The 27,333-nt window shown below is 29.6% G+C and overlaps 1 protein-coding gene across 5 annotated transcripts in view; it reads right to left on the bottom strand.

The window, feature by feature from the left end:
* Positions 1-27,333, bottom strand: part of LOC144851369 (homeobox protein Meis1-like) — a 79,689-nt gene that overhangs the window by 25,364 nt on the left and 26,992 nt on the right. For 3 of the 5 annotated variants that reach the window (XM_078708783.1, XM_078708781.1, XM_078708785.1), the window contains exons 7-9: positions 19,479-19,562; positions 11,602-11,743; positions 1,064-1,209 (exon numbers count right to left, since the gene is read on the bottom strand). In XM_078708783.1, coding sequence (XP_078564909.1) covers positions 1,064-1,209; positions 11,602-11,743; positions 19,479-19,562 — 372 coding nt within the window. The remainder of the gene's footprint in view (positions 1-1,063; positions 1,210-11,601; positions 11,744-19,478; positions 19,563-27,333) is intronic. The other 2 variants (XM_078708782.1, XM_078708784.1) reach the window with 2 other exon arrangements.

The following is a 27,333-nucleotide window of genomic DNA, read 5'->3' as shown; positions in this document are numbered from 1 at the left end:
GTACATCATTCAGATATTTAGACATTAAAAAAAAAAGCTTTCTCGAGAATGAAAACACGTCCAACAATTCTTGTTATACGCTCATTTATTTAAATTGGCGCATGTGTCTGTCAAACATTTCATTGTTGTGATTCATAATTTAATTGTTATTATTATCTATTATGAGTTATTACACTCAACTCGCTGTAATAGACATCAAACACATTTGATTGTTATTTCGTATATGGTAATCATTTTGTTATATGGATTTAAAATTACTAATCAAAAGCAATGAATATTAGCAAGGAATCCGAAATGAATAAATATGAATTTATGAATTAAATGTAAAATGTGGTAATTAATTTACTACTGTATATATAAGAATGCAAAAGATGAATAAAATAAAAAGAGAATGGTTGAAAAAAAAAAACCAACACAATTACGACAAAGTGGAATTAACTTTTTGTCAGCTAGTTATCAAAGGGTTTTTATCAAGTTTTCCCCCTGGACTCGGCCGGATTATGGCCTACTTATTCATGAATAATGATTGTGGAATTATGCAAGGATTACGATGAAAATGATGCATGAAACTGCGCTAATAATAATCCATGTAAAAAATGACAAATTAGCAACATTAATAACGCCAAATTCTCCATCTAATTAATGTGCATCATCATGTCTGTTGTATGTTGAAATGTTTAAGTAGGTAAGTATTAAGATTTTAAAAAATCTAAAAAATAATTAACAGTTAACTTTTAACATAATGCTATAATTAATTTTAGATAGATTCACTAATATAATACAGTAAGTGGTTTTTTCCCACCTAAAGAACTTTTTAAACAAGGCATGAATTAAAATAATACTGCTAAATCCTTTCGATTCTATTTAAACTCCAAAGTGCCCCTTAATAATTGTAAACCTAGTACTAGCTATGTACCATATAAGCTCTGTCTACACTATTAAACCAGTTTGACAAAGAAGTCCGGTAGTGATATGACATCATTATGTCCATATATGGGCACACCACATCACATAAAGTTTGATAGTGTAGACGTAGCTTTAGAATTCCAAATAGTAAACTTACTGTTAGATGCTGAAATAACCACGCCCTCATTATATTGGTTGCAGATTTTGGGAATATTCCTCGTTTTTTCTGCCTTCCTTTTGACCTGTCATCATCATCCTCTTCCGTTCCTTCCCCTGACCCAATGCTGTTTTCCAAATTTCCATCTGAAAAATGAAAATGACACAATATATTTAGGGATGGTGCAGTTAGAGAAGTATGATGTGCCTAAATATGGTAGTGATGTGCCTAAATATGGTAGTGATATGCCCAAATATGGCAGTGACATCATTATGTCCATATCATGGCACATTTGGCACATCACATTTTTTGTCACATAAAGTTTCTCTCCACCTACTGTACCTCTTCCCAGCACAATATACATCTTCATCCTATTATATTTGATAATTATCTATTTTCAGTTAATTTAAATAATTGATTAAATGCACACTGTACAGTAAACATAAAAATAAGATATTATAAATCAGATATTTAGTAATGATCTGGTGAAAAAAGTAAAATAACAAAAAAAGATGATTTAAGAGCGATTATATATTGCATTCTGGTGATAACAAGAGGCGTTCTGAGCAAAGATTTGCATTGAATTAAACAGCTGCACTATGCTTTATGAACGTCGCCAAATGTTTGCAAATTATCATTACATTTTGAATAAAATCTTCGCTAAAATGATTTGAACTGGAGTAATAAAATTTATCAATGAATATTTTATAAGATTTTTTTATATCTCACATTTTATTACTGTTTTCAGAATCATCGCAAATAAATTTAGTTATTAGTTTGTAATGTATTGATATTAATTTTAATATTTTATGTTTAGCGGGAACAGTGAGGGATAGGATACTCGGCTACAGTGTAAAACATTAACTAAAAATTCTAATGAATAAGCCTATTGGACATTGGAACTGGGACATACAAAATGCTACGGTACTTAAAATTAACATAAAAAATAATAAATTTATAATAATTTTATCCTACGTTAATATTTTGAATGTTTTTAGTAAAAAGGTGTTTATAGCAAAAAGATATTTTAAGCGGAGTATAATGGAGCAACGAGATGTACAGTTTTAATGCGTCTATTAAAAGATTTAAATGCTCGATATCAAATTGACAAGCCGACAGTAATCATGTTCAAATTTCAGCGTCACTCGAATCGGATCAAAACCAATTCACCGCTTCATTCATGAACCCTATACAAGCATTATTGGATTAAATTTTACTAAGGTTTCGGAGGAATGACCGCTAACTGTGCAAGAGAAAAGCCTATCTCCAAACCGCTAAAAATCAGTTTTAATTATCTGGGGAAATGGCTGTGTTTTCAACATACTATCATAATTCATGTTGGTTGCGATTGCTACAACACTTCTAGTTAAAGTGTTCTAGAGTGTTGGGTTAGTTCATTTAGATTACAACGTGTTACGACGCTACAATCCTATTAAGATCTATTAACTGTAATTTGGCTACGGTCGTAACGATTTTCATCTGTGTTTGATGGTCGGTGAACAAGACAACGGTGAAAGAAGCGACTGGGTAGTCGGAGTCTCAAACATTAACCTAGCTGCGCTGTAAGGTTAATGGCTTCAAGATTGTTTTTGTATGTTAGTCTACAGCTGACCGGTAAATCTGACCGATGACAATTGGCTATTTTCTATTTTTTTATATTCAGTGAAATTCAGTTTTGAATGATACTGTTTGTGTTATATGCCTTCCTCACTATATGTAATATAGCTCATGATAATTAAATAAACACAAAATTGTTTGTTTTTGTCTTACTGCCATGATGATGATGTAATGTTTAATATACCTTGATACACTACACATATTAAATCAAGGTTGTGAAAAAAAGAGGGGAAAAAACAAATTTGAATATAGGAACAGTCCAATATTTTCACATGACGTATACTTCATCAAATATATGTTTTAATCTGATCCAGTAATTATTAGATTCGTTTTACCATGGAAGAAAAAAATAACTATTTTTTTCTCCATGCTCGGTCTTACTATGTTACGAAATATTAAAATCTTGAAATAAACAAAATAAAGTGCAATTTCATTGCGAATTACATCATCTTCTATCAAAACATCTTCACTTGAACAGACATTAAACAAGTCATAAAAACGTTGACACATGCATTTGCTTAGACTTATATTTACTACGGATAAAATTTAGTGAATGTGATCCGTAAACATTACATATGATGAAACATTTACGATCGTTTTACTCTGAAATGATGAAAATCCTCGTAGATTTCAATCGTTAAAATCTTACGATATATGGTTACTCGGTATAAGGGCAACCAAGAAATAGACTATGAATTTTATATGAATTTTATCAAAATTCCATACAAATAAATTTAAACTAAATCAGGCAATAGTATACAAATAATTAATGTTTATGAGTTGAATGGTAAGAATATTTCATGAGTTGAAAAATTAAATGCTCTATTTAACAAGGTGAAGCCTTTGACCAATCAAGAATACAATCAGGTGTGTTTATAACATATTCTTTGCAATCAAAACACAATAGTACCTTATGAATTATATTTTTTATATTTTAGTGCTTAGTACATACAAAATTTTTCCAAAAAACAGAGTAAAACAAACAATTATTTTTTCAATTAAACAATTGAGTAAATCATCAGATTCAGATTTATTTGCTCCTTGCGGAAATTCATGACACAATGACATACAAAATATATATTAGTATGATATAGTAATAATATAATAGTATTATAATATAGTATTACAGCACTTTTTGCAACTCAGTAAATACAGTAAAAAGTAGTCTATTAGAATATTAGTATCCGTTTACACACATATAATAAAGTAAAATTGATGTTATTTATGTTGCGATGAAACAAAAAAAAAGTTTCAAAATAAATGGATCATTAATAATGAAGGCAGCAAAGCGATAGTAACTAATGATTTTAGTTTCTGGATCTTAGCACCAGCTATACAAATATTAATAATCATTTAATTAAGAATGGAATCCCTCGTTAGCGATCATTGATGTTATCAATTGTAAATTATATCAAGTAATTTAATACTTGAATAAATAATCGTTAAAAAAACACAAGTTTTAGATGATAAATGACAAGAATTATCGATAATTCATAAAAAGAAATTGGTCTAATAAATGGCATGGTTTAGCACACTTATATAAATTGTCAAACTTGCCGACTGTTGTCCGTTCAAGATGGACACAAATTCCCCTGCAGAGAATTCAAGATAAATCAGAAAAGCCAACAGAACCACTGGCCTGTAAAAATCCATGACATCAAATTTATCACTTGTTCATATGAATGAAAATATTAGCGTGTTTTTTGTGTACGATTATTAATCGTGTAATTCATCTGCTAAAACAAGCAAACATTTATAATATGTTAAAAGTACCATAAACATATCCAAGATATCAATTAGGCAACTGTAGATAATTTATGGTTAGCTAATGAGGGGTGTCCCCTATTCATTAACTTTATTTACAATAATGAATTGTGTATGGAACTATAAAATACTAGATTACCTAGATAATATATATCTATGGGTTGTGCTTACTGCTCAACCTTGAGAGACACTATCTCAAGATTTCTCTGTCCTGTCTTTACTGTATAGGTACATCCTTGAAAAGATTCATTTGGTTGGCAATACAAATAAAATATAACAGTTAATTATATCACTATACTAGACGTCAGGTCAACAGTGACATATTCGTCACTATACGTTGAGAAATCCAACTGATATTTGGCGAAATGTCAGGTAAATAACATAAATTTATTTACTGTTACAACCTACGGTTGAGATACAATTAACTGTTATGTTTTATTTGTATAGGTAGAGTTTAGGTATAGTAAACTCTCCCCAACATGTGGTCTATTTTGAGTGTATGCCGATATCCGCACATGGGTGAAAAGTAAACCACCTTAATAATTACTGTACCTAATTTCCCAACTTTATTCTTACTCACCAAGATACTCAAGTTTTTCATTGATTTTTTCCAGAAAGAAGGAAGGTTTAAAGGTCATCATTTGAGTTCAAGAACTTGTCCATTCTCAAATAAATCTATTTAAAACAAGTCGTGAATGAATAGAATATGAATATACCTTCTTTGCAGCCTTCATAAACTACCATAGAATTCAATGATTCGATATTACTCAATTTCACTTTACTTCCTGTGCGTTTCTTAACTACAGACTATTGTGGTGTTGTTGATTCCAACATGTCTGTTATATTATTGGAAGGCTGTCATCACCCAACTAAACAAGCCTACAGGCACGACGAAAACCAACGAGAACTTACAAAGTATCGTATTTTTGTAACGCAAAACGAGAAATAACATTTAGCCAGAGGTTATATGATCATAACACAAGTTAAAACCAGATGGATATTTATTTAAAACCTGTAAAATTTAATTCTTTAAAAATGCAATTATTGCGATAGAAAAAATAATGAAAATACTAAACAAAAAAATTTAGAAATGTATCTGTCTTTTAAATTCTGTGTACTGTAACTTTAATATGTGTGATATTGTATAAATATGGTTGTAGAAAATTAAATTGCTTATACTCTAAGCTTGAAAACTTGCCAAAGAATTATTATTCGAAAATAGACGCCCAGAATACAGACTTGTCTATTAGGTTCCCAATCCTTTCTCACTATTTGCAATGTAATTTCAAAACTGAACTTCTAGAAACTGGAAATGTTGACATGGCAAGGAAGATGAATTTGTAAGCTTGACCTGATGATCAAGGAATTTTCCAATCTCCGATTTAATTGAAATGAAAATGTGCAAAGGTACGTTACTAATAATGTACCAATCCAGAAGAGATACAACCACTATAAAATTGAAAAATTCCTAAAAATATTGTTTGTTTTTCCAAGAACCCCATAGTTAACTGTTGGAAGGGCAAGGGTAGATTGTATTAACTTACTACCAGTAGACAACAAGCTATGTTGCTTGCAAAGTAAAATAAACAATACATAAAACTGACTGCTTTCAAAATTACAATCACAATAAACAATGTGCAGACATAGACGTTATTTACCTTTGAATAAAAATTAATATACCAGAGTGTTTATATTAAGTTTATTTACATTGAAGATGAGTTCTTTCAGAATTAGTTGAGTGGTAATTTAAAACCAGACCAACTGGTGAATCATTTTCGGTAAATATCTATGAAGGAAAATTGGCTTTCTTCTAAAAAATTTGCTGTAGTTGCAAGCAATTATGATTTTTGGCTAAAAAAATTCACACTTTTGTCTGTCTGTAAAAGTTGCCAGGATAACTATCAACATTTTCACAATATGAAATATTTACATATACATAGCCTAGTAAGCCTAGTTTGCCAAGAATGCTAAAACCCTGTCCAGCATTTCTTGGTATCTGTGACTGTGCCTAGCTAAAACAACTTTACCATATAGCAGGTTAATTATTAACATTTTCCTAACATTGGATATTATAATGTAGTACTGTATAGTTTGTGATAACTAGTGCTACACTGCTAGCTAGATTTATACCATGCCAAATGTCAGGACCAAAACTGTGACTGCGACTGACTACAACAACTAACCATATAGCAGGTGAAGTGAATTAAACAGTGACGATACTGATATCAACTTATCAAATTAAAATATGTATATACACATGTAAACTGGTCAATGCTTTCTGTTATATCATGCAGAATATAATAACTAGAATTTATTTTATATACTTGAGAAAAGTAATAAAAAATTTTATATAAACTGTGTATCATTCTAATTTAGTAGTTACAGGTGAAATTGAGTTTGTAATTAAATTTTATTTCCTGACTGCAAACGTTAAAATCAATAATAAAAACCTTTTTTAAAATTTGTTGTTAATAAATAAAATTACATGTTAATATGTAGCAAGAAGATTCAAAATAAAATATTATTAATAATACTTAAATGCACAGTAGCTGAATTTGCCTGTCAAACAACAATTTAAAAATAAAAAATTCTCAAAAATATGTCAAAATTATCCCACTAAATCAGAGGGTGGGATTATATTTGAGTATAGAAATATACTCTTATGACATTTTAATTTGTAGTAGTGGTGGTTTGTAGAAAAGATTACTTTTAAATGAAATTTATTTAATCATTTTGACAATTACATTGTTCCTGATCTAAGACTCTACATTTATTTCTCACCTTGGGAGAAATTGTGGTATATTCAATCATAATAAAATAGTATTATGTACCGTAATAAGAAACACATGTATTAGAGAATGGTTATTAATATCATATTGATATGAAAATTATATTGGAAAGTTTATTCACCTAATAACTAGGTAATAACTAACATGTACACAAACAGTGTGGGAACCTAATATAGAAGAATAGGCAAGGCACATGTTAACATTTCTGATGTTGTTTCCATTTAAAACTTTTACTCTATCTAGAATGGTAAATAACAAAACATTTACAATCCAACATCCAATAAAAACTGCAATAAATACAATTTACAATTAGTAAAAACAATTAAAACTATGATATTACAAATGAACATGTTATAAAACTTGTCAACAAAATTGAACATTTTTAAATGTCTACAAAATCAAGATAAGTTTTAGTAAGATGATGTTCAATTCAAAACTAATTTCAAACTTCTTTAAGTAAACAAAAGATGAAAGAAATTAAAAATCACAAATAGTTCGCTTTCGAATGTACACAAGATGTTGAACATGTACACAAGATGTTGAACATGTACACAAGATGTTGAACAGGTACACAAGATGTTGAACATGTACACAAGATGTTGAACATGTACACAAGATGTTGAACATGTACACAAGATGTTGAACATGTACACAAGATGTTGAACATGTACACAAGATGTTGAACATGTACACAAGATGTTGAACATGTACACAAGATGTTGAACATGTACACAAGATGTTGAACATGTACCTAACATTGTATCTTGTTTACCATTTTTATTTTAACCTTTAATATTTTAACTGACATTATTTTTTATTTTTTACATTTTATGAACAGTAGCTTTAGTTATTTATAAGAAACTGTCATCAACTGTATTTTTAAACTCCAATGAAATATGATTAATAAAAAAAAAAATGTAGCTTTCCAAATAGTTAGGAATTCCATATAGCTTACTTGTGGGAAAGACAAGAGAAAAGAAAAAAACATTCAAAGGCCAGGCTAACAATTCACCTACAGCATACCCAGGGAATACCTTCCAACCAAGGCGCATAAATTTTGTCAACTGGTGCCAACTTGAGCAACATGATTTCCAGTAAAGAACTAACAGTAAGCACTGACTCAGAACAAAGAAAGGCTATAAACGTTTTTATTTATTAGAACCGAGCCCCACTGAACGCCTGACATCTGACCAGGGAGGCATAAATCTTGCCACTTAGGCAGGGTTTAAAACATGTCAGAATGTCCCTGTGGAGGGCTAAGCACAAAGCAGGCTATGTACATTGCGTTTTATTGTGTGCAATGCCTGTCCTAGTGGTAACCAACCATCAGGTCACAAAAAACATACATTAATTTTATTTTAATGTGATGTTTATTCACTCTCAACATTTTTTTTCCACTTTTTATCGACAAAACAAAACTAATAAAATATAACCAATGAATTTTCTCTTTCGTCACAGCTTGTTTAAAAGTTACAACATTCATAGACATTTCATTACAGTTGTATCAAATAAATATACTGTGAAACTACTATACAGCACAAAATGTCAGACCATGAGAACGCAACATAGTCAACAATGGAACATTAATAAGAAACATAATAATGCCATTTGGATCCGAACCAAAACTAATAAAATTGTTTATTTGGGCCAAGTTCATCTCGTCTTGAAGATTCAGATAATATTGTTTGTACTAATTTGTGTTTCTTATGGGCCGAGTTATATCTATTGGTTTCTTTGGGCAAAGGTAACTCTATTGATTGTTCTATGGGCTAAGGTAGCTCTATTTTTTCTCCTCTATGAACAGAGGCATTTTTGCAACTGTGTATTAACTTTGATACACTAAAATAAAGCTCAATTTGATTGGTAACTTTTCACTTTTAATTTGTAGAATGAAATTCAAAACGTTTTTGTTCTTCTATATCAGTAACATTTGAAATATTCAATTCACTTTAATATCAATCAAGTCTTCTCATATAGCAATCCTTTATTACTCAATGATAACAATTTGCGAATATTCTGATTTTTTTCCCGTTATTCAAGGACTTTTTTTTGTATTTTCATTATATTTATTTTAAAATTCTTTGCAGAGGTGAAGGCAATCTGTGTCAAATACTGCGTTTGGTGTGAAACACATAGCAATGATATTACAAACCCTTTCAATCAATGAATTCAATACAATTGTATACATCATTTAAACATATTTTAATTATATTTAACGATATTAAAAAATGCTGATATGATGCTTAGTTATTTGTCATAAATACAATCAAAAGACAAACATTTTTTTTTATCCATGTAAATAAAAAAAAATGTGATTTACACCACATAAAATACCTTCATTACATTAATAACATCGCTGAAAATGTTTTATTATTTTATGTGCATCATAAAGTAGTCTCTAAACTTTTATTTTCCTATCAGAAGGACGTGTAAAGCTCTGTCTACACTATCAAACTTTATGTGATGAAAAAATGTGATGTGCCCATATATGGACAAGATGATGTCATATTTACTACCATATTTGGTTATATCACTACCATATTTGGGTACATTACACTTTTTATGTCAAACTAGTTTGATAGTGTACAGAGCTTAAAGATGAACAACATATCGACATATTGGAACACAGTCTTCGACATTACATACTTGAAAAAACAAGCCCTTTGGCTGAGCCCTACTAATCAGGGCATAAAAAAAGCAAATAACAAGCAAACTCATCGATAATTATGTCTCGACTCGTTATCCTTCAATTTCAAATTACCTAACGCAGTCTAAACACATTCATAACTTTCGGTGAAAGAAAATTATAATTTCCATTATTACAGACCTTGACAGAGAAATAGAGAAACAAATTCTGAAATTACATTTTTGATTGTCAGATAGAAATATAGATCTAAAATCTACCTTTTCTTTCGTTCAACTCATTAGGATTATTGCGTAGCTTATTTTCGTATCTGGCAAGGACGGGTTAATCGCTGTACCCGATCAATTATCATTCGACTCGTGTAAATGTCAGCTTATTCGGTAATTTAAAATAACCTTTAAGTTCAATAACATCATGTTTTGCTGTTTATTCGACAGCGGGTATATAACTTGCAGATTAAAACTACTTAATTTAGTACAAATTATCATGTCATGTCTTGTTCAATTATTTAATCATGTAACAATGGAGCATTAACTTGATTGTCTCTTCAGATAAAATAATTCTAAAATAAAATAATCTTTATTTTCTGAAATTCTATGTGCATCATACATTCTCTAGTCATTTTGGTCCTCCACTATATTAAATGTCTAAATAAATTGAATGAGATTCAAAAGGCGTAGTGTTGTGCTAAAAATGTTAGGGTGGTACCAAGATATTAATCAGTATTAGTACTAGAGTACCAATAGTGTATAAACTTGCATTTTAGGGGAAGGATGAAGGGGAAAGAAGATAAATGAAAGATTTAATCCTCCATTTGCCAAAACAACAAACAAACCAAATACTTTCAAATAAATTGAATTATATTGAAACATTTTATCAGTAACTAAATTACGATTTGTTGTGAACTTCTATTGACCATAATTTGCTCCATGTGACCTCCAAAACGAGCTATGGTGCCAATGGGATGGGCGGGTGCCAGACTAAGCTATTTCAAAGAAAGACTTTTATAACATACCACTGCAATACCCAGTGAATTCTGTAGTAGGGATTATACACGCATGGTAGAAGTACTTGAGGGATAAACTTGCTAATCCACAGATAAACAGCTGATTTAATATAAATATAATTTATCCGGATTTGCTTTATCTTTTTTAAAGTACAGTATTATTATATCTTCAAGTATTATAATATTAAGCAGATCATTCTGAAGCTAAACATATACAGTGTCCCATTTAAATGATCATCTTTGATGCTATAAGAGTTGTGGTTTTTTCAACACCATATCAACATTTTTCATTTAAATTCCCAAACTGTGATTTTAGAACTAGTTTTTGTCATGCAGTTAAAGAAGTACTGATAGTGACACATTTTTGGTTAGTGCTAGTGTAAGTATAGATATTATTTGTGGTACAACTAAGGCTCTGTCTACACTATCAAACTAGTTTGACAAAAAAAGTGTGATGTGCCCAAATATGGTAGTGATATGGCCAAATATGGTAGTGATATGATATCATCATGTCCATCACCGTCACAGGTTTATGTTATGTTTCGGTCTTGACGAAATAAATGAAATGAAATATATGGGCACATCACATTTTTTTGTCACATAAAGTTTGATAGTATAGACAGAGCTTTACAGTATACAACAGTTAATTGTGCTCGCATTAAATGATAAACAAACAAAGTAATAATGTTAATGTATATATATATTTTTGCACACTTACTCTCACCTGTGTCACTCCCGTTGTCCCCTGGTAAATGTGATACCATTCCCAAGCCAGGCTCAGAATCTGGGTTTGGACTTGTGTCTTCATGAGTGTAGCCATGAGTATTTCCTTGAGTGTTATTCGGAATTGGAGGGTGACTCTGAAATCAAAATAAAATTGAGTAAAACACACTGCTTTGTATTTATTTGCATCATCTCCGTTTTTTTTTCTAGGATGCAGGATGGTTATAGTCAATAAACAATAAAATCATCTTTTACCGGGATAAAAAACAGATTTCATTAATATTTATTTGAAACAGTTCAAGAAAAAAACATACATTTACAATAAGTTAAATGGTAAAAATAATAGGAGCTGTTTCAGGGATCAGAAATAGAAGTAAAAGAACGTGTCTTATACCAACTCCTAAACAGAAGAAAAGACAAATAAACAACTACAGTATCATTTGCTAATGTTAGATTTGGAAATATGTTTTTTAACAGATTTATTAAATATGTTAAGTTTTTTACAACATGTCATTTCTGTAGACAGTTCATTCCATAACTTAAGACCATATACTGTAACAAAAAATTGACCGGTAATCACAACAAATAAAGCAGTAATCACCAAATGTAAGCCATGATGCAAAATGTAAAAGGCAATAAACCTCTCCCCAGCTCCTTCATTCTATCAACTTAATATTAATAGCCAAAATGTAGACAATAAGGACTATTAAATGTTGGATTGTGTACTATTTCTAAAGAGTAGAAATAATGTTTTCATTTAGTCGACATAATAGAAAAACTGTATAAATCAAACTGGTTAGCTTCAATATAAGAAACTAGTTATTAATATTGTCACCCATGTAATATCATAAATACAAAAAATTAAATTTAATAAATACTAATTTCTGATTGTTAATACAAAAATATAAATACAAAATGGATTTGACATCAGTCAGATTTCATCTCACAATATGTAGTGAAATTTAACTTTAGAATATATTAAAATTAAACTTATTTAGTTTAATTTGTATATATTAACCTTTATCTACCATAATTCTTAATACAAAAAGCTTCTTTAAGTTTATACTTAAATACTCAATTAAGTCTCATAATTTTAACTAAAACCATTATTTTGTGCAAAAAAAATGAAAATTGTAACAATTAGGAAGTAGAAAATTAAAGACCTTACAACACTAATTAACCAATTAAAGTTAATAGAATTTCTTAATCTTATGAAATAACAATCAATTTTTAAAAAACCTCAAATATTTAAAGATACAGTATAGTCACAATATTTGAACATTTTAGGCATTACAAGAAATTCTAATATTTATTTTTAATAAGTAATATAACTTTTCTGCTTGTTCTGTGGGTGCCCCTTTTTTCTGTTCAATCAACTGTTTTTACAATGGGTTTTTTTGTGTATTCATTTTCATTTGAAAACAAATAAATAAAACAATATTTAAATATTAATTTTTTTTGTTGAGTTTTTAGTTTTTAAAATAACTTTTCCCACAATTTTAAAATCTCACAATAATCTCACAAATTAAAAATCTCGCAATAATTCCACAAGTTTAAAATCCTGCAATATATGTGTAAATAGTGACATAAAAGACTGTAACCTATCAGAAGTATTATACATCTCGTAGCTGTGTAATGGTTTATGCATTCACAAACTCAACCAAATTGAATATTACACATTTTAAATGGTGCTTATTACAACACGGAAGACTTAAGTACTTTCGTAAATTTCTCAATGTGAATCTATTCGTTGAAAACATCGCAGAGCCAACTTGAATAAATTTCAAATTACGAACAATTAAAGACTTGTCATGTACGACGGTTGATATTTAAAAGACGAACGTCTGAGTTTCGTTGCTCCGGTTATTGCTGTCGTTGCATATCTAGAGAGGGTGTTAGTATCGAATAATGCTCCGAGCCTTCGCTAACCTAAATACAAGCATTATTGCAAACGCATTTGATTGTTATAACCTGGATATTCAGGCAAGCATTTGAAATGACTACGGGCTTAATCAAACAAATATCATACTGAAATCAATATTAATGAATTTACTAATATTCATTTGATTGTATATCACAAACCAACATAAACACATTTGAGTCTGATCATTTCAGATTAACAGAGTATAACGCAAATATGTATTAAATTATTATAGATGCATTCTAATACTAGTAGTTGGCATTATATATATATATATATAACATACTGTAGCAATAGTACAACCTAGATGAATTTAATAATACTGATGACAAGTAACAAGTAAAGTTCCATGAGGCACTACGAATTTTGGTAGAAATTATTGTGTACACATTAATAATGTATGTAGAGGGTGTTTATTTTGAGAACCTTCGTAGAACCATTTTCAAGTAAAGAAACAACTTATTATATTCGATAAATTATTTATTAAACATTAATATTTATGGTTTTAAATTTATTCAACTATATAATAATCTAAACTATATTATAATCTTATCTATACAATTGTTGAAATATTATCAAATTTGTAGATTATTTTCATCCTTTCATAATTTTGTCAAATTCGCACAAATTTAACATGTAAAATTCTAATGAGGTACTCAAGTTGTGATAATCTCCGACGATATCTATAATTCTACGATCACCCTTTTGTAATATTATATTTCAGTTTCTAATTTATTAGATCGAATTTCATATTGATATCCAGTTTTGTCAATTGTGGCGTAATTCACGTAGGAAACCAGTCTTCCTCTAAAACAACAACAAGAGGCTTGATTCTGAAATGATTAAAATTTGAACTTAAAGACGGCCAAATTATCAAGTCATTATCTTAATTTCCCGTTGCATGCTAATCGCATTGTAATACCGTCGAACGAAATCTACAGCCTTAACACAATTCAACGACTAATCGATGTAATTTCAAATAACGACTGTGTATCGTACACGGATTACAAACATGAAAATCTGACTGTAATTTTCCAGCGGAAAATAACCTCCCTCTCTACCTATATTTTCAATCAGCGTACGATAGAAAAAATATTGAAGAGAGTTGATTGCAGACCTAGATTGTAGATGACACTGGAAATTTACAACCAAAGCCAGCCAAATGCGACATAAAAAGCCTTTTAGAAAACACAGATTGCGATTATCATTAATATTGGTTTTAATGTATGATGAGAAAGGGAAGAGTCTGGTAGTATCCTTGTCACTTGAGGGAAACAACTACAATACATTTCTGATAATGAAAAATGTTCTCGTATGTAGCGATATCTATTAAAGGAAGTCGCCAAGCTTCTGCGGATAAGTCGTGTATAGGAATGCATGTAGAGGATAATCTGCTTTACATATGAACATAGCATTAATGCCTATATTTACAATAACAAGGATTTTTAAAGGAGGCTGTTAAACTTATCTCAACGACTTTCAAAAAGCCAATGACATTTAATATGAACTTTGAGGTTTACAATAGCAATGTTTTTTAATACGGTTATGTAAAAAAAAAAAATGCTTAAAAAACAAATATGCTTTATTTGTATCGAAAATATATTCATAAAAAGAATGATTATGATGTCATTGATAATAATAATGATATGATGTTGATTATGTTGATAATATTATTGATATTAATAATGATGTAAGATGACAATGTTGATATTTTAATAATATGATCATAACATGTCATTGATAGTAATTATGACAAAATTTATAATGATGATATTGATAATAATATCAATGACAATGTTGATAATAATATCATATTAACATTTTAATCAATCATATCTGTTTTTATAGATATTTTCTAGGAATAGTAGAAACACAATTTAGTTTGTGCATGGCCTCATTACCATAAGACAAAGGATTTCAATACACACAGCTAAACATATGAAAATTGAAAAATAATATTTGATTAAACAAATATAAATCTATCATTCTCTATTAATGCAAACTTAATACGTTTGAATTAATAAACAAGAATGGCCAAATATATATAATTTCTTTTTAAAGTAATGAATTGTAAATTGTATATTACACTACAGTACTGGAACAATATATATTTAATCCCATCATTGCTTTATATTCTTCAGTCATTAATTAATCATCATCCTTAAGGCTAATATCCGGCATCAGTATTATAAATAAATTTGTTAAACTAAGCACCCATAAAATTGACCACCGATTACTAAGCACAAAGATTATCGCACGCTCAGCTGAAGAGACCGCGTGCCACCGTTACTCATGTTAACACCGCGACAAATATCTTAGAGTAATTTCAAAATTAATCCGAATATATCTGTACAAACCCCAAATGTATTATTGTCCTGCATCATTGACATCCAATCAATTTGTAGTAATGAGCATCAATAAATCAATATATTTAGAAACGTTGTATCTCGGAGCCATAATCATTCATGTCACAGTTTGCGTAATTTATAAGCCGAAATATAATACTTTTTCGCTCATCAAAATTTCATACCGAACGTTCCTCTGGAATTACTGCAATAACGATGGTAATATACATCGTTTGCGCGCGGTAATAACACAACATTTCGGTTTTTTTAAACATATAAATTCATGACTCCCAACTGATTGCGATTTGCATTAATTGCACATCGTTATGCGGTGCGGGGACTTTTGTGTTATTACCGTCTACGTTGTTTGAACGCTCAGTGACTCCCAAAACATTCCAAAAAACCTATTTACAATTACATCAATACCTTCCAATTTATTGTAATGTTTCTCATATAATTACATACAGTACATGCTTTGATAGAAGCTGTGCGGTTTAATATCATACGGTTTAAGATCTCATTCAAAGTCCTGCGTCAACATTTTTTACCCACAATAATACTCATTAATAAATAATGTTTTGATCCAAGGAGGTAGGAGTCTGTCTAAAAATATAATCTACCATTATTTAATAGTGAAAGAGTTTTATAGAAATTTACTACTATGGCTAAAAGCACATCAAATTAATGCGAGTGGGAGTTTCCATGGCTGAGTGACTAAACCCCAGCTACCAACAAAACATGTTTGAGTCATAAAACTTGACAAAATCATAACACTTAAAAATATTCCTTACACTGGAGTAGTATTATTCCACTACCAACAATCCATTGTAAAGGAATATAGTATGGATTTATTTGTTATATTGCACTCATAATAACTTCCTCTTTCCATAGCATTTTAAGTATCTATCATGTTGTCTACACCTTTCTCTTCAAATATTTTATTGTCTTGAAAAAAATTTAGTAAGGTCACATGATTAAAAATTGAGTCATCATCTTAAGAAATCAGTCAACATATTACAGCTGCCAGATCTACATACCACCCTTGAAACAAATGATAGAAAGATACTCTAAACAACAACACACTGTACTGGAATAAACAGATTCAATGTTACCAAAAAACATTTCTTTGATCTATCATGTTAAGCTCTGTCTACACTATCAAACTAGTTTGACAAAAAAGTGTGATGTGCCTAAATATGATAGTGATATGCCTTAGTAGTGGTAAGACATCATGTCCATATATGGGCATGTACACATTTTTCGTCACTTAAAGTTTGATAGTGTAGACAGAGCTTTACACAATAATGATACCAATGTCTGATGGACTACTGTTGTATTTCGGATATATCGAGGAGAATATAAATTTCCCCATCCAAACAACCTCTTTACTAACTACACCATTCACATAGAACTCACTGCTCAGCATACTATGAGGCGAATATAACTCCCCCTACATGACAACATTATTTATTAATGGACCTGTAGGACCAACAGCTTAACATCTCATCCAAAAGATGACACTGTTAATAATGCCAAGTATATATAATGTTAGTATACTGTACAAGCAATTTTTACAATATATTATGAAGCCTACATTTAAATAGGTTTAATCTCATATCATTTTAAATATAAATATTTAACAAAAAAAATATTTTTTTCCACCATGACCAAACATGGGATTTGAACCAGGATCCTCCACGGTTCAGTGGTTTTACTACCTGATGATACTATGCTGTAATGCACCAATTTAGCACACAGCATTAAGACATGTAGTGTGCATTAATTAATATTATGTAGTACGTATAAATGTAAACATCGCTGTACAGGCCTACATAAAGCAATATTCTGCTTTTATGATATATTAAACATTTAGAAACCTTACTTATTCATTTATTTATTCAAATTTGTTTAAATATTTGATCTTTAATAAATAATCTATTATTATAAATACTTAATTGTTATTGCAATGAGTTAATATTTATATTATGGTTTGTTGATCAAATAAATAAATAAATAAAGTGAATAATAATAATAAAATCATATCCATATTTGTTAAAATTTATAAATATTCATCAGCTGATTTAATATAATAAAAAACAATACTAGTCTATATCAGAACATTTAATTAATATCACAACATAATTTACCTTTTAAAGCTATTAAAAATGCAGTATTTTTCAAAAATAATTTGTTTCTATTCTAAATAACATCCGGCAAAGAATATTTGTTAAATATCTGCATCGTTGTTTAGATAGAATAATATTATATCACTTAACAGTTTTGCTTAAAGGCTAGCTCCTAATCTAGCTGTATGAATTACGCCAGCCATCTGTGCTAGACATAGCAGCAGCAGCAAAGCGCTTTAATTTATTCCGTTTACGATATCAGCTAACTGAATTCAAATGCTAAACATGTTAAAGCCAAATGCCTATGATTTGTAATAGTATGTACCATTTGATTTCGCACAAAAGGAATTTGATGTTTGCATTATTAAACTATTTCTGTATCAGATTGTTAAGGGGAATCAGAGGTAATCATGGTGAATAGTATCAGGACGTCGTTTAGTTAATGGAGCAACGTTTCGTACGACGAGCCTTTGATCGTGTGCAGTGTGCTGTAAGTAAAGACCCTTGATTAGCTGGAATATTGCGTGCATCATCGCATTCACTTAATTAGATGAAGCCGAGCTGTGGTATACGGTCCATTGCAGCTTCTATCAACCCGTACAATAGCGCCACTCCCCAGGTACTGAAAACCTACTTATGATGTGCGTGAACTGGGTCATAGCCATCACGAGGTGAAGAAATTGAATTTTAAGTTTAGCTTTCAGAATATACAGCAGCTTGTACAATATTAACTAACCGTAAATGATTTCTAATCTGGTGGATCGGTGATCGTGTGTAACCATTTGAGTTAAATGATAAAGTAAATGATGAACAACCAGAGTCCATGGGGTTAAACGACCTCTACTATATCTTTTTTCCCTTTTTGTATATTTTTTTTATTATTCATTAACTTTTGCTTAATACTGATTAAATTTTATTTTATTTATTTTATTATAAACATACATTACGTCTGTTAAATATATTTATAAAACGAAAAATTAAAACTACCATTCCGAAATGTAATTGTTTTTATAACTAAAAAATGTTTAACATGAAAAATACTATTCGCCAGGCCTGGCCCTATGTTGATAATACTGTAGTGTACTTTTATTCTATTTTAAAATTATTTTATTAAACCTTATTTATAGAGAGTGGCCCTAAACAGTGTATTCTACAATCAGGAGTCTGTGTGTGTACTACTAGTACACCTGGGTAACCCCCTATTCGTCTCGAAAGATGTACTAGGTTCTTTAAAGTGCAGATGAGCTAGATGTGTACACTGGACCTACGGTTTATAGTCCTTATCAGAGAAGACTGATCGTTATACCACCAGAACCTTGGAGCGAGTGAGGCTGCCAAGGAGTGAGTGAGGTTAGAACCTTTGCCGATGTTATGGCCACATGTTACTGTTCCACTGTCTAACCGCTTGGTCACTCACTCGCTGTAAATAACAACCACTATAGTATTTGCATAATAGTACATTATAATAGCACATTCTTACCTTAGGTTCAGTAAGGCAAACTCCATGATGGGAAAGGCCATCACTGCCGGGTGACTGTTCTTTTTTAAATGCTGATTCATATGCCTATCATTCAAACAAATGGCCAAAATAACTTTTCCGTAAGAAAAACAAGAGAATCTCACACACACACAGCAAATAAAAGTTCTAAATATCAACAAGGGATAGCGACAGAGGTGCAAGATTGGACTGCCTTAGTGGGGATAGCTACAGAAAGCATAGAATAGGTGACAAAATGGTATGGGTGAATGCCAATGGTAAAGATATTACATGAAAGTACATAAAAAGGCTTGTTAGGGTGTGTTGATGAATTATGGAAGGCCTCAAAATTATTTTAAATTTATTTATTTTAAATTATTTTGACCCACCTTCGCGTATGCACAACTACACTATGATTTATGATATGATAATGTATGGTAGTAGCATAAAAAAGTGGCCAGAAACAAAATATTTAACACATCAAAAACATAACTGTTATTCAACAGTTGAAATATACAACTGAATTAAAGTATAGGGCTCAGGTAGACCTAAAAGCCTATTAGCTTATTCAGTACCTTTGCATGGCAAACATTATTTACAGTACATTTAAACAATTATTAGTGAACGCTGTATGATAGATGGTGACTATGACATGAATAATGTAATTTATGCAAATGAGTTATATCACATCAAACCATGCAGTGTTTAAAATTAAAATTAAAAATCTTAATTATTAAAATATGGAAAAAAATAGTTATCTATCTACTTCTGGTCTAAAAATAACAAATTATTTTGTAATAGTATTAAATCCTTTTTTTAGATTCAATTTTAATCATTTTTATAATAAATGTACTATTAAATAAGATTTTATAAAATATATTTATGATTTAGTTATAATCTATTTAATATTGATACCATTTTCTACATAATTTAATTATAATTTATTGTAATAAGTGTTAAGTTATTATTAAACATATCATTTAAAATTAAGTAGCAATTATCTAACGTAATGTTTATTGCAATTAAAATAGGTTAAGTAAATAAATGTACAATTTTCTACACAATATTAATACCTATAATCATTATTTATTTAATCTAATAACATGTTTATTACTAACAGATTTATCATATTTACAACTGTATTATTCTTGCTAACATATGTTTAGTATCATTTCTCTTCAGGTAAACCACATGTTCTTTACAGCTGCTTAATTTTTGGATAAGTCTATCTCATCATATCTCTATAATACAATTTTCCTTTCCAAAAATTAGATTTAAGCTCGAAAAGCTATAAAGCTCTTGTCTACACTATCAAACTAGTTTGACAAAAAAGTGTGATGTGCCCAAATATGGTAGTGATGTCATGTGTCAAAATATGGTAGTGATATGACATCATCATGTCCATATATAGGCACATCATATTTTGTTGTCAGATACAGTTTGATAGTGTAGACAGAGCTTAAAAACAGGCAAAAAACATGAATCTTTATTCAAACAAATATAAAAATACAAAACTTTGATTAATATTTGTCCTCTTGATGTTTTGATAAAGTAAATCTCTACATTTTTATTCATTTTTATCTACAGATATGTTAGCTTTTGATAAAAAAAACTTGGTTTAAAGATCGACGTCTTTAACAACCAATCCCTAGCCAATTTCTTCGCTAATAAAATAACGAAGTCCCAGGAAGCGATAGGCACATCGAAAAGTGCAAAGTATACTGATCCCATTCAGGGTAGATTCGTGAGTCATCGAGTAATCAAAAATTTCCAAATGGTCAGCAAAAGGAAGGGGTTACTGATTAGAATTTATTATTTCAGTGAAGGGTAAAAGAAGAGCGCAAAGGATGACACACAAAACATGACTGCCACAAAACATAAATTTAAAACGCTTTTAAATTTAAATGGAGCCGTCAAAATACTTCTAACTACAGGATGATTGTTGGATTTACTGTATCTTTGTTTTTATAATGGAAAGGGAATGTGGTACTGTACATTCATTGGTTTATGGGGAATACATATTTTACAGCAAGTTTAAAAACAGTATAATGTGTACCGAAAAATAAACAAATAAAACTACAACCAGAAAAATGCCCAATTGATTCGGTATATTTTTAATCTATTTTGAAATAAACGGTTTATTCGGCGCTATGCAGCAGAAACAGACCCGAAGTGATCATTGAATATATTGTATCAAAGTTAGTAAGTACTATATAATTGTAATGTGGATATAGAAATTACATAATGATATAGTCCTCTTCAAAACCAAGGATATACATATACTATTACTACAGTATATTGAGTTATTGACGTTTCAAAATAAGTTATCAAAAAAAGCTAAAAATAGTATAAAAACCGAATTAATTAAATTATTTTTATTGAGTTATCAGAGGAAAAAAAATTATAATTCTTTCCTTTTGCAGGAGAAAAAGAAAACAAGTCTGCAGGCCAGTAGAATATACTAGCAACACTTCCTTAAGAAATTTAAGACATGAATTTGTAGAGTAAAACTAAAAATGATTGCTTAATTGACCCAGCTCTGCGAAGAGTTCACCTAAGCTAGGCAGTCTGAAATGCTTCTTAACAGGTTTGTGTATTTGTTCTAGGCTGAGAAACGCATTCATAGTCCAGGCTACTTCAGCTTAAAGTCACTAGGCTAAGGGTTAACATTCAGGGGGGATGGATGCCATCGACATCAAGACATTCCAATAAATGAGCAAGGAACTGGAAAAAGGGTGATTCGTATGAGGATTAAATGTACAGACTGCTGTAGATTTATTGTTCAATGTCTGGAAAAGAACAAATAATGTTTATGGTATCACACTCAAGCTAATAGAACATAACTGGACATTCCGTCCAAAAACGCTTTTACAAACCGTCAACAAAACTTTGTTTATTGTTAAAGATATATTGTCCCCCTAAAAAAATATTTTTTTAAATTTTTTTGTTGAATATGTTATTTTAATGTCACATAATAGTTATTCACTCTCACAAAAAATTGGGTCTGAAAAAAATTTATTTACCTGAGAAAAATGTAATTTAAAGCAAAAAATGGTCAAATTGTCTGGAAGACAATGAGTTTTTGGGTAATTTAACTGTTTATTTTGTCTTTTTATAGGTGAAATAATTTTTTCCCCCGTTTTTTTTCTTATGGAAGTGAACAACTTCATTAAAACTGCAAAATGGCCTATTCAAAGTCCGATTTTAAAAATCTTTATTTTTCATGATTTTGGGAGACAATACATCTTTAAAAAGAATAGAACTACTGTCAACTAATACAAAATAAATATTGTTATTTATAATAAATTTATATAATCCATAAATGATACAGTACAGTACAGTTTCGTTCCTTCCACTGATGCCAGTTGCATCCAAGTGAATTATAACGATAATAGAGTTGGACAAATCAGATGCAGACTAAAGTTTAGTTTTCAAGCCAATAGAGTATTATAAACTTCACAAGTATACAATTGGCGGCTTACTACAGACAATTACACAAATTGAAAGATCCATTAATCAACTACGGTAGCACGTCAAAATAAGTCTACTGCAGAAACTACATATTGTTTACTATTTGATTACTTTATTCAATTATATAACAAGCCTTTTATACACTATTATAATACAATGACTGCTACATTAAAACAAAATAATTGTTTTATAAATTAAAAATGTAGTTACTTCAGTTAAGATAAGACAAGATAAATCTTTATTGTCATGAACACAACAAGGCGAACATGAAATTGTTTTTCCTTGATGATTACAATACATTAAAACTATATAGTAAACAAGTTATATTTACAGAAGGAATAAAAAACAACTATCAGTTACTGCTGTAGATCCCTTATTCTCACAAAAAGTTTACCTAATTTTATAATAAATCATTTTTAATTACTTTATTTTAATCAACCATACACAAGTTACTAAATGATTTTGTTATAATAATACTATAACATTGTAATGGTATTCACTGATTTAAAATACCTGGACATTTTTTTAATGTGAACCAACCAGCTTGGAAGAGTATGATAATGATATAGAAGTGAGGATGATCTGTTGGGTTACAGGAGTAGCATAGTAGATTACATTTAATGAGTTTTGTATCCTTAGTATCAACAGTAGATATCACCTTTAGCATTAGGCTCTGCCTGATTGATTGAAGGTGATGTAAATGCTATGCACATTCCTAACACGTAACAAGACACCATACTACTACTAAACTTGATGATGACAATTTATATATTTTATATAAAATCATTTTCAACAACATTAAATCACAGTTTCCAAATGACTAGTTATTTTATATGCAATGACAGATAAACTATGAAAGGTACTGATTTCTTGATACCACAAATACAGTATCAACCAAATTTGCCTATTGTTTGTTTTTATTTCAAATCTATAATAAACAAAAATACAGGGATGACCCAATTCATTGCAAGTAGAATATCCAAAATTTGTAATAGTTATTTATTTTTATTAATGATCACATTTGTAAACTAACTTTAATTTTTTTGTGACAAGAATAATCTTTTTGTTATATACAAAATACTGATATTTTAATTTAATTCTGTATGTTATTCTAAAAGAAAGTGTGGTTCTTTGCATAACCCAAATGACTATATACCGGTAATATTCATTCCTATTTCAAGACCATTTTATCGTTACATTTACATACAATTGTATATGGGTTATAGTCCCACATATAATATTCAAACATACATTAAAGTTTTTGAATCTGTCATACTTCAAAGAGATTACACGTTTTGCACTAAGCCAAGCTTTTAGTTACTTCAAAAAGAAATAGCATTGCCTAGAACAACGAATGAATATAATAATATTTGCAATTTAAGCAATGCATACACTGTATAATAGTGTATACTTATGTATGTTACAAAAAACATATGTATGCCAGGCATTAGAAACCTATTAATAATGTCATGTATTAATATCTCATTTATAAATGGAGACATTATCATTGCAAACATCTTCTAGATGAAAGCTTGAAATCTGACAAATTGAAAATTGATTGGGCTTCTCTACAACACAGGTATTAAATCAACTGATACACATCCATTATATTATAATATTTTTTTTTATATATATTAGTATGATCAACGCTGTTAACTAAAATGATTTATTTTCATCGTATTGTTTCCTACATGGCACACAGTTTATCATGTTTGTCAGTATAATCACTTTATAAACTTATCCTGTCAAATGTATTTTACATTTACAAAGCGATTGTTATATTATCATACATTTACTAATATTTCCAGGGAGTTGTTGCGTCAACTGGAACAACTTTAGCAAAAAAAAGATAAATTGTTTCACGTTGGAAAACTGCTCTTTTCTACAGATATTCCATCAACTAAGAAGATTTAAATTTTGGACAGAGAGAGAAAGAAATTCATCTACTAAAAGAAATAGGAATTGCTTATGACTGAGAAATTTCACAACTAGCTAATATTTAGGATACAAGTTGTGTAGTTATTGGATATCATTTCTTAAGATTTATATTTCAAACTTGTGCAAGAAAGAGATTGTAATTTTCTGGCGATTCAAGTGGTTTAAATATATCTATTTGTTAAATTCTTGTCAGGTTCAGCTTAGATGAAATGTATTCTTGAAGATTTTTATTGCATCTTATCTACAAGTGTTATAAAAAAAGAAGATGAGTCCATTTAAAGTATAAATCCAACTAGTTGAGAATTCATTCTTATTCTATCTCATCTCTGTCAAAGTAATTACAATAAATATATTAAATTTAGATTATAATCTAGTTTTTATTCTTTTTAAAATCTAAAAATATAAAGCAAAACATACTTTTATTTTAGAAATATCATTTGTATATGTGTAGAAAAAAAAGGGGAAAAAAAAGAAAAAAAAAGAAATTTAAACCTAGCATTGTGTAAATCACTAAACTATTACTATTACTATTACTAAAGTAATTGCGTATAGGATTTTAAAAAATTAACTTAAATCTGTAATTTAATAAAGACTAGATGAGTATGATATGTCTAATGCTTAATTCCACTACTTAACCAGATAAGTACAATTTAAGTTAGTACAATACACACTTCATCGCGAACAGATTCAATATTTCGACATAAATACATAAGTACACTTATATTTAATCAACAAATTCTATGTAAGTATTTTTAAGCGCATACTTAAATGTAATGATTTTTTTTTTGCATATCCTTTCTTAATTATACATTTAATATCTTCGCCTTCAGATAGTTCATCAGGGACTCTTTCAAGGACTCTGTTCACTTGCCAATTACTGACAGTTCTTATTCACAGACTAACTTAAAAAATCTAGTTAGATGTAATGGAGAGGTTCTTTGCTTGTCAAAAGTTACATCTCAAAATACACTCTCATGAACAACTTACTATACAGTACTTCATTAATACTAAGTCCCATTCACACAGGGTTACATGAATGATGGAATTTACTACTGTATAATTACATTTTCGTCAATACGCACACTCACAGTTTTTTGCCTGCTCTGTATAAAAGGGGTTTTACGTTCACTAGAAGTAAAACATTAAACATTTTTTTTAATTATTAAAAACGAATCAATTTAATCAAGAATGTCTTTACTCATCAAGTTAAGTGATGCCTCAAAATATGAAAACTTAAAATTAAAAAGCCTTAAAAATTAAAGTTATATTAGTATACTGCTGTAGTATTTCTGCTGTGCTTAACAGTAACAATAATTTGTTTAAACTTCTGATTTGTTTTATTCTTTTCATTTATGTATTTAAATTCAATATTTATATATATTTACAAAAGCTACAAAGAACACTGCTCAATTATCATCCCTTTCTGATATCATGTTGAATTTTCTAAAACCATTGAAAATTATAAATCCTGATAAAACTTTATCTTCTTTGACCTGGAGGTAGTTGTATAATTAATTCCTCCCCGATTCCCAGGAGAGGTAAATCAACAACGTTGATTCTCTCATTTCGGCGATATTTACTTCAAGTTAATTTAGCAAGTATATCGATAAGATGAGTAAATGATTTAGCGATGGAGTGGCGTGGCCTTCAACTTGCGAGTATATTAAAGCATGAATGACACCTTGATATCTCTCTCGATATCATGATGATTTATTTTACAAAACAAGTGCAGTGTAAAGCTTTGCTAACGTTTTTCAGAAAAAGACTACGACGACGATCAAGATTGATTGACGCAATTAAAAAGAAGAGGATGAGAGAGTATAAAAAGCGTTACTTAATCAGATTGGTAATAATCTCTCTTAATACTCTGTTCCTAGTTTACTGACCAGCTACTACAGTATTTGACCACTAACAAAATGGACATTTATGAACTCAATGATATTACCTTGGTCAAGAGATGCTAAGCTAAGATGTACCAGAAAGCATCTGTGGCCAGAAGTTGCTACATATGATTACCTACCATGAAGTCACCAGTGGTCTAAAGCTCTGTCTACAATATCAAACTAGTTTGACAAAAAAAGTGTGATGTGCCCAAATATGGTAGTGATATGCCCAAATATGGTAGTGATGAAATCATTAAGTCCATATATGGGCACATCATATTTTTTTGTCACATACAGTTTGATAGTGTAGACAGAGCTTAATTAGTAAGAGTGTCTAATCAAGCAGAGTTTTTAATTTATATAATTTGCATATTTGCATATTAATTATCCATATTTATATTCCGACCATGTTCATAGACTACCCTCAATAAATATGGTAACAAATAAATATACACATACAAAAATTAATATTTTTTACTTTCTGGAAAAACAAAATTAAATTGTTCTTTTACTTAAATCTACATTTGATATGAATAAACTAAAATGACTAATTTGATTATTTATTG

This window comes from Antedon bifida, chromosome 9, assembly GCF_963402885.1.
Source record: "Antedon bifida chromosome 9, ecAntBifi1.1, whole genome shotgun sequence".
NCBI classification, from domain to species: Eukaryota; Metazoa; Echinodermata; class Crinoidea; order Comatulida; family Antedonidae; genus Antedon; species Antedon bifida.
Note: the sequence above shows the minus strand (reverse complement) of the source record. Positions and strands in the feature narration are given on the sequence as shown.